Source organism: Berghia stephanieae, chromosome 5 (genome assembly GCF_034508935.2).
Source record: "Berghia stephanieae isolate SIO BIC M18660-M18661 chromosome 5, UCSD_Bste_1.3, whole genome shotgun sequence".
NCBI classification, from domain to species: domain Eukaryota; kingdom Metazoa; phylum Mollusca; class Gastropoda; order Nudibranchia; family Aeolidiidae; genus Berghia; species Berghia stephanieae.
The window spans coordinates 53957330-53969946 of record NC_088364.1 but is presented as its reverse complement, the minus strand read 5'-3'; the positions used below and the strand labels follow the sequence as shown (position 1 = coordinate 53969946).

Sequence of the window (12617 nt, the reverse complement as noted above, 5' to 3'; positions counted from 1 at the left end):
ATACAATGAAAATAATTAAAGGTATAATTTGTACGGACAAAACTTAAAATAATTGAACTAGTCAAACATTATGTCATTATTTAGGATTAAGATAATGTCATCAAAATAGAAAAGAGAACAACATTAATTATTCCTTTAAGAAATAAAATATATCAAAGACTTTATTTGACTGATGTTGAAAAATTACATTAAACATTTACACAATTGTCAAGGTATATCATGGATATCAATGTAAACTTAAATAAAAACAAAACAAAAAACGCACACATAAAAGTATGAACTGTAATGTCCATTATAAAACTGTCATTGAAATAATATAATCTACAACACATGATGTAGGGATGATTATATCACAATGATAAAATAAAAATTAGACATTGTCACGTTTGCTGGAACAAAGCAATGATGGTATATTCTAAAATGATGTTTCATTTGTCTCTGTTTTATATTCTTTTCTTCTTTTTTTTTTTTCAATCTTTTGACTGGATGTTCCTTTCCAGTTTCCAGATACCATACTGATCCAAAGTAAATGTGTTTAATAAAAAAAGGCTCGTTTTCCACGCTACAAAGATGCTACAAAATCCATAAATAAGGAATTTGATGCGTGTCAAGTCATGTCCTAAAAATGTCATCGGTTTTCTTGGGGCTTAACTCAGTATTAGCTCACTTCCTTTACGTTTGTTTATTTTTTGTTCTTTTTTTTTTTTTGCTTTCCTTTTAGGGGGAATTTTTCAAAGCATACTTCTTGTCACCTTTGTGTTACTGAAATAGTACACAGATATATTACCAATTGCGAGTTCTCCATCATTTTCCAAATAGTACAGTGGCTTTGATCAAAGTGGATTCTCCCTAGACGAGACCAGCATCTGCAGCCATACCATGAAATATAGATGTAGAGTCCTGCAGTAATTCTTGAGGTGGCTTGAATTCAGCAATTTCTCCAGCATCCAAAACCATAATTCTAATGGAGAGAATTTATTTTTTAATAAATAACCATTTTATCAATCTAGATATTTTGTAAAATGCAGCAACTATTGTCTCACATTAATAACAGGTTTCTTTCGAAATTAAGGATTAGCTTGTGCATTTGAAATAATAGCACTTAAGTTTGATGATAAACATTGAGCATATGGCAACAAAATCTTTTTTCGTGCAGGATGTTTGTTTGGGGAAAGGTGGGAGGAAAAAATCAAATGGGTGACTTTTTATTGTCCCAATTAAAATATTTCCTATTACCAAGAGAAAAATTGATGGTTCATTGCCATCTTATTTTTATGGCCAGATAAATGTCTGACATCAACTTCATCATTGCAGGCATTAATTACAATCTCATAATCAAGAGAACTTAGGAGTGAATGTGGTAAGTAATGGCTTATCCTCTGATTATAGCACATACAGAGAACTCTCAGGTTGACAAGATTTCTTGGAACTGATTGTATTTTTCCTTGCAAATTGAAAACAAAGGACATATCGTTGATGTAAATGTCATATTAATGGTTTTTGTGATTGTCATCCAGTCTAAGACTAAGGAAGGACTAGAATGACAATTAGAGCATTCTCTCAACAATAATTACAGATTCATTGCCAATCCTGTTTGTAAATAGTTATACAATAGAGTCCAGATATAGTGATTTCACTCGCTGTAAATTTCTGATTATTGCAATTTTTGTTTTTGAAAAACTGAATTTTTTCATCCTTTTTTTGTTGTAATTTTGGGGTGAATCTCAATCCAGTTAGTGATTTGTTGTTTGTTGGTTTTTTTTCCCATTCCAATTGGGCACTATTGAAATAAATAATAAAGCTAAAAATTGACATATTTTGCATATTGTTTCTCTGAAGTTGGTGACTGAGTGACACTAAGCAACCAATTTATATGAAAAGACAGAAGACAAGGAATCGCCAGACAATCAATTCTATAAACACACATCCTTTGGTCATTATAAAGGAATGAGATTATGGATATGATTGACAGAGAATAATTGATTAACCCAGCATATGTAATTAGCACAAACTTGCTACTTATGAGTTACTGGACAAAATGTAATTGAAAACTAATAAAAGATGAGTCAAAAGATCCCTTGCAATTATTTTTGTATGGGCTGGTCTAGCCTATTTGATGTTTTCCTATCAGAGAAAAAGCAGAGGGAAATAGTCTTGGTTATTAACTGCTGAAATAGCATATTCAGTTTTCAATGGAGTAGCACAATTCAATATATCCATTTACATGAAGAGTATGGAAACTGCTTTCTATCTAAAATTGTAAACATTTCCAAGTCGACACAATACTGCAACTTACCGTGTATAGTCCATGATAGTATTCAGTCTGTGTGCAATTGTGAGAACAGTACAGTGCTCAAATTGAGTCCTTATGGTGGCTTGTATTAAGTCGTCTGTCTCCAAGTCAATGGCTGCTGTTGCTTCGTCTAAGACCAAAACCTGAGTTTTACGCAGCAATGCTCTGGCCAGGCACACCAATTGACGCTGTCCAACACTGAAGAGAGGAATAGAGAACTTTGTGAAATGGTCACGGAGCCACCAAATCCATCCTCCACTATCTACCAGATTTGACTTCATACATTTTTGACATGAGAGCATTTTAGTCTAGTGGGATTCTTTAATTTGAGCTTGATTATTTTGTTAATAAGATTTGAGATTTAAGTCAAACTTGTCATCAAGGCAAATTGTATGATCGATCTTAATGACAAGTGGGCTATACTGCATTATAAAAAGAGTTGACAAACTTACTTAGACACTGTTTTAAAATAAATTAAAACCTCTTTTATTTCAAAAACATATATAGGATTATAAAGTTTAATATGAAACACTGACCATGTGTGCTGAACAAAACTAGGCTTGGAGTTTTTTCAAGTAAAAAAAAAGAGAGAAAAAAAAAGTTTTGAAAAACTAAGGATGGAACGAAATTGACATCACTCAGCTCTTTGTTATGTTTTTAGCCAGCCATTTTTATGATTAGGTATCACTAAATTCTATCAATCAGACAAAAAACATTCAAGGTTACACCGTTTTGTGTCTTGGTAAATTATATCCGTATCCAACAGGTGGATGTTGGTGAGTATTTTACATAAATGCATAGCATCAATAGGATATCCTATTTATCCTTAATGTCTATAAATGGATAAAAAAATTTTAAAAATTTTTAAACATTTAAATAAGCTGTCCATACCTCAAATTCTCTCCTCCTTCAGCACACTCGTATTGTAATTGTCCCGCCAGTCCAGTCACAAAAGATTTGAGGTAGGCGTTTTCCAGTGCTGACCACAATTCTTCATCAGTGTGTTTGTCAAATGGGTCCAGATTCATACGAAGAGTTCCAGAAAACAAGACTGGTTCCTGTAAAATAATATAGAACTTCATATCCTTTGTATCCATAAAAAGTAATAAACAAAATGGAATATGACAGCTTCAAAAGAGAACAAAATACCAAATATTATATGGGACGTTTGGGCTCAAAACCCTTCTTCAGACAACAAAAACAATAACAACAAAAATAGATCTTGATAATGTTTTTATGTTTTTATTGTTTTTATCATTGGTCAAAGAATGCTTTTGAGCCAAAAACGTCCCATGATTGGTATTCTGTTCTCTTTTGAAGCTGCCATATTCATTGTTGTTTATTACTTTTTACAATCCACAGCTTCTAGCAGCTTAGTATCACTTTTCATATCCATGGCATTTTCTGATCACACTTCAATGGACTGAATTTTTAGTAGTGTCAATCCTGACTGAATAAACTTTATTTCATTTGAATTGTGAAATTTGCTTCAAGTGACTTTAAACAAAACCAGGCTCCTTACTTGTGGTATGATGGTTAATTTTGATCTTAAGTCATGCAGTCCAAGGCTAGCAATGTCCACTCCATCCACCTCAATGCTCCCACCAGCGGACTCGATGATTCGGAACAAGCCAAGGGTCAAGGATGATTTACCAGCACCTGTACGACCCACAATACCAATCTGAAGTAGAAAAATGAAGATTGAACAAAAACCTTGAGGGAAAATAGGCATGATGGATCAATGTATAAAAATTATTCTTACAGCTTCAAAAAAGAACCAAATAGTAACAATCGAATGTTTCAGGCTAAAAACCCTTCTTCAGTCAATAACAAAAAAAGTTAATACTTCATGTATTATGTGATGTATTACCATTCTTACTGTTTTTGTTATTAGCTGAAGGAGGGTTTTAAGGCCAAAATGTTTAGTGTTAAGCATTTTGTTATTTTTTTTTTTATCATATATTCATTTTTATCCATTACTTATTAGTCAAAAGCTTCGAGCAGCTTAGTATTCCCTTTGACATGATGAAATATAATTTTTTTTCTGAAAGTGAATGCTAAGGTGAAAATGCAAAGACGAAACAAAGCCTATCTTAATATCAAGAAGTATAAAAATCAATATTTTAATGGCCAATCTTGAATGCGGATGAAGCAGGAATCACTTTTGTAAATAAAGCACAAAGTAGGTCATCTTATTATCATAAAGGGTCCATTAACATTTTTAGCTAACTATTTGGAGCATTACAAGTCCCAACCTTGAAAAAACTGGAAATGTATGGTTGAATTGCAGTGATTAGATAACAACAAAAATAATAATAATTATAATAATAATAATAATAATAATAATAATAATAATAATAATAATAATAATAATAATAATAATAATAATAATAATAATAATAATAATAATAATAGTAATAATAATAATAATAATAATAATAATAATAATAATGTTGATTTTTTCCTGTTTTTTTATTTTTATTTAATGGGTTTTACGGCGCTTGCAACGCATTTAAGTCATATTAGTGCCAGTAAAAAAGGAAGAAAATGGGATAGTAAAAAAGGCCTAGAATTACAATTTAAACACTCAAGAAAAAGTAAGACAAAGGGGAATTATTCAAATAATAATCAGATGTAGATTCCAAGAGCACACCATCAATGTATTTGGTTTGAGATCACCTAAAAGTCTTTTTTTTGTTTGTTGCTTTAGGTTTCTTCCAACACAATTGAGGTTATATGAGAGACCGCTGAAACAAAAAAACAAGCAATCCAACAAAAATAGTACAAATGTAAATCAAAATTATAACCTAAAGATATCATAAGCTAAATTATAAATAACCAATAACAAACAGGCAGAAGATTTACAGAAAAAAAAATATCCCCTGTCAAAAATACAATCACAAACCAAAGAAGCAGGATAGGCTAGTAAAGAGAAGAAGAAACGACATCACTATCGGATCGTACACCCATGCAAACATCATAGGTATATGATTCAAGGGTGATGCTCCCATCCAACCACCCGCACCTAAAAGTCTCATACAGACACCAGCAACAGGAGGAATAGAAAGGAATACACACAAATGATAATAAATAACCTTCTCCAAGGACTAAACTTTGCACTACTCACAGCAGGACTCGAACCAAGGATCTGCAAGTCCAGTATCACACTACAAGACCAATATCCACATTATTATGCTAAAACAGGTTTCACTCCATATCATGTTTTCAGGAACAACTAAATTATATCAAATTGTTTACGAATATTCAATAATGATAAAAGGAATAATACCTTTTCCCCTTTTTTGATTGAACAACTAATGCCTTTTAGTACCAGGTCAAGACCTTCACGGTATCTTGTTTGGTAGTTCTTGAATTCAATAACTCCTTCTTGAGGCCATGTCTTGTCAGGTCGGTGCTCTTCTATTATCCAGTCAGCCTGCGATGGGAAAATAGTGAGCCATTTTTGAAGTTCCAGCAAATGCACAAGATAAAAAGTGAACCGAGGTAGTTTATGTGAGAAATGAATATACAATGAGGATTTCAAGGAGAGAGAGAGAAAGAGAGAGAGAGAGAGAGAGAGAGAGAGAGAGAGAGAGAGAGAGAGAGAGAGAGAGAAGAGAAATAGAAAGAAGAAGAGAGAGAGAGAGAGAGAGAGAGAGAGAGAGAGAGAGAGAGAGAGAGAAAAAGAGAGAGAGAGAGAGAGGAGGGGGATGTCTGTTTTTAAGCGTTTTATGGCGCTTGCATTAAGGTCATTTCAACACCAGTAAAATGGAAGAAAATGGGATTGTCAAAAAATTCTAGATTTACAACTGAAATACACGAGGAAAAGTAAGAATAAGAGGAATTGTTCAAAGAGGGAACAGATGGTGATTCCAAGAACATACAATCAGTTTACTTATTTTGAGATTGCCTAAAATTCTAATCCAGTCATAAGTACAGGATTCCACTAAGAGGAACACACTCAAATGTTTACAAACCATTATATATTCAAAACAAAAATCTAAAAATATATATCAAAATGATTTACACCTCCCAAAACTATAACCATACATTTTACTGTTTCCCTCCTAGCTAAGGACTCCGGCAAGGGCCAGGACAAAACTAAGTAATCCCATTCCAAGAAAAAGACAGATAGCAACTCAGAAACCAGATATAGGGGGAAGAGAAGACACAGCAAGTGATCCCCCCTCCTCCCTGACCACCATGGGAGGAATAAAAGACCCCACCCAGAGAGGAGGGGGATTTCATCAGGTGTTGCTGAACTACTGAGAGAGATAAAAAGACAGAACTGTGGATAATAAGACACTGAGGATTATTAATATTTACTGCAATAACTAGATCTTTACCTCTGGCTTTGTTTCAGTGTATTCCTTGATCCTCTCAACAGCTACTATGTTGGTCTCTAACTCGCAAGTCATGCGAACCATCCAGTTGAGTGTTTGGGTTACCTAAAACAAAACACAATTATTTCAATGAAACATCTTCATTCTAAATCAAAGCAAATAAAACCTGACAGAAATATTAGAAATGGAGATTAAAAATGTATAAAGAGGATATGTTACTATTACAAGACTAGATTTTGAATCCATACAAATAAGATCATGTTTAAATGAAGTTTTTATTTGCACAAGTCATAAATAGGTCAAAAGGCAATACATTCAGCTTATAGTAACCTAACTACAGGTATCACATCATTGAACAATGTCGAGACCTATAAAAAGACACTATGAATGCTCAAAAAATCGATTTGAAATATGTGCATGACAATTAATTTGGACAATATGAAGAGGCAAACGTAGTAATCCAGCTCAAGGACGAATTCATAACTTTTATCACACTTCCAAGATAACATTGTAACTATTGAAAAAGGATCGATACTAATGTAATAAATTTATTTGTCTTAAAGTACACTGCTGAATAACTTACATTCATGGCGTAACTGATGGATAATCCAACAATTCCAGGACTCAGGTGGTCTCGACCAATCACAGCAAACAGGGAGGCAAAGAACACAATGAAATTACCCACAAATTCTAAGCGGATAGCCAGCCACCTGATTCCAAAAAAAGGAACGTAGAAATGTTTACATGTTGGTAAATGTTATAAATCTCCCTTTAAAATCTGTGATAAGTAAAACCAATGTTTACATCCAAGCTGACAAAAGATTTATAGATAAGGTTTGATTCAGAGGATTGATCAATCTTTTTACCTTAAGCAATCAAGTTGGTTTTACATTCCAAATATTCTCTTTAAAGTTACGGCAGTTTAAAAACAATAATATTACTCTAAATCACAAATATTTAATATCTGCTTTTTTTTCTAGAGCATATCTTTTTAATGCATTTATAAAATGTTCTTAATTTCCACAAACTGGATGTCAGATACTTTACAGAACTGATTGTGCCAAACGTGTGATAAACACATAAATACAAAAAAATCAATCATGTTAAATCATTTTCAAACTAATAATACATCATCAAATGATGTATTCTTAAGTTTTCGATTTTCATGAAAACCTCTAAATTTAAATTTTCTGAATTGCTAATATTCAAAATATTATAAATCATTATTAAAAGGAATCTTATTTCACCAATCTGTGATTAAAATAAAAATCCAGCAATTTCATGCGCTAATACCGGGAAAAAATATTGAAATTCAATTGAACAAATCTGGAATGGAATAATAAAGAAATCATACATGGAGTCCGATTCACTAGAATGATGGTAAATAACATTAATATCACATAATCCAATTGTTATCACTTTTTTTTTCTGAAGTACATAAAATATAATGACAAGAATCAAAATGACACCATATGAAGAAAGTTATTAACATATAGCAACTTACAGTTAAAACCCTAAACCATTGTTTCTATTTTCCTTAAACTTTCATTCTTCCTGTCAGAACAAGACAATACTGTCATGAACTGATCTAATCACGACGTAACAGAAATAAATGGAAGGATCTAAAAAAATAAACCCCGAAGAAAATATAATTCTCATTTTTCCTACCTATTGGCAACCAGACTGGGGTAATGACAAACTTGATTCTCATCCACTTTGCTCTGTGAGTCTCGAACAAAACGAGCTTCTTGGCCAAATGCTCTAATTGTCATGGCTCCCGTAACAGACTCACCAAAGTGTGAGTAGATTGGGGACCTTGTCACAGACTCAAGTCTCTTTAGCTGACGGGATGTGGCTACATAGAACCTCTGAATAAAAAGTAATGGGGAAGTGAAAAAAGTTAAAGAAAATTAGTAAAGGAAATATTTTAAATGTAACAAAATAAAACAAGTATTGAATGAATTACTCTCTTAAGCCCTAAAGTTTTCAATGTATTTAATTCAAATTATAATATAATCTAATTTTATATTCATTTTATAACTTAACAATCCAATTTTAGAATTTAACAATCAATTTTAGAATTTAACAATCAACCAACGTTAAAAATTACAGTAATATATAATCCAGTAAAAACCATTGTTAATTCATCTTCCATGTCAGTAGCCAGTCTTATGCAAATGTATAAATATATCTAAATTATTTCTAATTTTTTTTCATCATTAGCTAATCATATGCATATCTATAAAAATATCATCAAAACAGACATTCGGGTAGAATTGATATATAACTAGAACATTTCTAATTTTCATCCATCTGGTAGTTTATATTTTACTCCTTTTGTTTTTCCTAATATTTAAAGGGATTCAAATACCTGGGCAACTCTGACACCCTCATTTTCGGAATTTCTTTAAACAAAAGTAAAATCAACAAATTTGTCACTTTTATAATAAATCAATGAGAAAATAATCTTTCTTTTTCCCTTTTGTCTTTTTATTTTTTTAGATCTACTATATTTCATTGGTACTTGAAAACAAGATAGAGATCTTAACAATATAAATCAAGTTTTACAACTGTCGTGGCTGAATGTAAAATTTTCTTTCTTTTTACTTTGAATATATATATTCATTTGTATAAAATTTGGAACTCATTTTAGTTCCATTTTGTTATATTTCTTTAATTGATGAAATGAAGAGTATGAGGTGATGTGGGTTGGTATCAAATGCCAACAAAATTTCATTTCTTTTCATCACTGACAAATTATTAATTCTGGCCATGAAAAATCCCACTCCTATCTTCTGTGTTCTAGGCCTGAAGTGAAAATCAGTTCATTTTTGAGCTGTCTTTTTTTTTCTGGGACTGTACATGTCAGCCCCAAAGAAAGCTATGCACATTGAATAAAAAATGATGATTTATTACTCAATTTGAACATAGGCCTGAAATTCTAGAATCAAGATATATACATATTATAATGAATCACTAAAGCAGATAGTTTTTTTTCGGGTACCACAATTACACACTTATTCAGCGTCATTGACAGCTTTTGATGTTATGAGGAATCATCTGTTTGTTTCATTCCATTTATTTACTTGTGTATTTATTTGTTATAGTTTGTTTCCGATTTTTTTATTGTTATGTTTTGGTTTTCCTAATTAAAAAAAACATTTGTTTTTATCTTTTTTTAAACTTTCATTCACAGTTCAACTTTGATTCCTGTTTAATTTTAAACAAGAAACATTATTTTAAAATATAACTTGTGGAAACATGAGCAAGAGTATTTTTTTTTCTCTCACTGCTTTTTTATTTTTTTATTTATTACTTTTTTTAAAGGGGAAAGAAGGCAACAAAGCATGTGGGTATCCTCTGCTGCAAAGGCACTCTTTAATATACTGCTTTCAAAGCTATTAAATATCACAAATATCATATATTATTATTGAGTATAAGAATTTTGCAGTAGACCTTGGATTTAACTTGTATTGGTCAATACGACCTCGGATTTATCTTCTTTTTTTTTTTTTTGATAGTTACAGCTCAACCTTGATTCCTGTTTAATTTCACACAAAAAATTACTTTAAAATAAAACTTGTGGAGTCATCAGCGATTTTTTGTTTTGTTTTTGTTTTTTTTTCTCTTAATGTTTTTTTTTTCCTTTTTAATTATTATTTTTTAGGGTAAAAAAGGTAAAAAAGCATGTAGGCATCCTTTGCTCCAGAGACACCCTTTAATAAAAACTTTTTCAAAGCTATTGTTTACCTCACATGAATTGCCTTTAATTTGGACAATAAAGATTATTATTATTATTATTATTATTATTATTATTATTATTATTATTATTATTATTATTATTATTATTATTATTATTATTATTATTATTATTATTATTATTAAATATTACAAATATCATCTACTACCATTGAGTATAAAAAGAATATTGCAGTAGACTTTGGATTTAACTTGCACTGAGTTAATGCAACCTTGGATTAATTAAATGAGGCAAGAATAAAAAGAAATCATTGGTTGCAGTTTTTTTTTTTTTACAACTCAACATCAGTAACAATAGCCAGCATTCAATGATATTAGAATTAGCCTGGTTCTCATTCCCGACAAACTAGCTAGAATAAAAGCATTATTACAGCCCCAAAATATTAATGTCAGCGTTATAATATAATTAAAGGAAAAGCAAGAGAAACTTGTTTCTCGGACTTTTGAGTTTTAGCTTTTTCTTAATGATATATGTTAGAAATAAGCCCGATTTGAGAAATAAAATAATCATCAGTTTATATGACCGCAATTGTAAATATGAAGGGAGGAAAGGATGGAATGAGAAAAGGAGAAAAGTGTGACAAAGGTAATAATTCAATACACTGTGTTTTCGGGTGGTAAAAAAAGCATAAAAATCAATTTGAAAAGCGTGCACAGGGTAAATCTCATTTTGCAAGTCTGAAAAAAGAAAATTGAGTGTTAAATGAAAAGATTGTGTTCATTTCAAAATGAATTAAAAACGGAATCAATAACCAAACTAAAAACAAAATTTTCTTAGAAATTTAACAACTACCGTTGACTTGCAAATTATTAAAGCCCTTATTAGATATAACCATTACATTTATGATTAGAAAAATAAATTGACTAATATGTGACACATCATCTCAACACGATATTATTTCACAGTAAACCTGATAGATTAAATGTATGTTTTAATTCCATACATTCAGTATTATGAACTTCAGAGTTTTCTAAACTTTAATCAAAACAAAAATCAAAAACAAAAACATCCCCCCCCCCCAATAAAATATATATATATATATATATATACAATTATTTTTTTTAACATCATTCAGTCACTTCAATAAAACATTTTACTTATTCTTAAATTTCTTCATTTATACTTTAAATTTAATTTTCAGTATTATGTTTACTCTGACTCCCACATATTTATACTAGAATAATTCAATGTGTCAATTATTCAAAAATTACTCACTCCCCCCACCCTCCCTCCAAAAGAAAAGGGGAAAAAACTGAATAGTACAATTTTCTCATATTTAAAATAAAATCGTTCTTGAATTCATGACAATTATTTTGTGTTGAACTTTGCATTTTTATACTGGACCTCAGACCTAGCAAATAAACTACAATTATAGATAATGTTTTTGACCTTCTCAGTAATTATGAATTGAAATACATATAATTTACAACTACAAATTGTTTTAATCTTCATATTGAAATTAATTTCACTTTCTTTACATCATAATTATGATTTTTTTTTTTTTAACGAGAAAAATGAGAAGTTCTTGAAATCATCAGATTATTGAAAGATAACAGTTGAAATCATACGATTATGTTCTTCTAAAGAAAGAGAAAATCACATGTCAGTGGTTGTTTTTATGTAAAATCAAGACTCTTCGTCATCACAGCTGGAAATCTGAAATAAAGATTATGTTGGATATCATATCATAATAATCTCATAGTGGAAATATGAGATAGTGAAAGTGTCATTGGGGAGAAAATGGCATCGTCTCATTTCATCAATTAAAAAATAAAATAATTTTTCTAAAATTGAGCTTTTATATAGAACAATATCCACTAAACGTGCTCAAAGTGCTTTACAAAGGGTCCCCGACAAACAGCAACACGTAACATGTAGAACGAGACGCCTGTTAGGCGATATTACAATTTTTCAGACAGAGACAAACTGTTAATGACCAGGTACTAATTTTACATCTGAGTATGGTGAGAGAATGTAAGTAAAGAGCCTTTTCCAAGGACTCAACTATGCACTGAATGAGACTCGAACCCAGGACCTTCCAATCCGAAAGCGAGTGTCACATCACAAGACCACATCGCCTCCTTAAATATGTTCTAAGAAGTGGCAAAACTTTTAAAAGATAAAAAAAGTGGTTAATTCATATTCTTGTTAACAAATTCGAACTTGAAGCAACAAAACCTGGCTTTCAGAGCTCTTAAAACGATTACTCAAAAGGGAAATA

At 30.9% G+C, this 12617-nt stretch overlaps 1 protein-coding gene across 4 annotated transcripts in view; it reads right to left on the bottom strand.

The window, feature by feature from the left end:
- Positions 1-441: 441 nt before the first annotated feature.
- LOC144973212 (multidrug resistance-associated protein 1-like) overlaps positions 442-12617 on the bottom strand; it is a 74967-nt gene continuing 62791 nt past the window's right edge. For all 4 annotated transcript variants that reach the window (XM_078915380.1, XM_078915382.1, XM_078915381.1 and 1 more), the window contains 8 exons: positions 8305-8504; positions 7220-7346; positions 6640-6741; positions 5583-5729; positions 3816-3974; positions 3185-3351; positions 2297-2491; positions 442-961 (listed from right to left, as the gene is read on the bottom strand). In XM_078915380.1, coding sequence (XP_078771506.1) covers positions 850-961; positions 2297-2491; positions 3185-3351; positions 3816-3974; positions 5583-5729; positions 6640-6741; positions 7220-7346; positions 8305-8504 — 1209 coding nt within the window. In that variant the 3' untranslated portion in view covers positions 442-849. The remainder of the gene's footprint in view (positions 962-2296; positions 2492-3184; positions 3352-3815; positions 3975-5582; positions 5730-6639; positions 6742-7219; positions 7347-8304; positions 8505-12617) is intronic.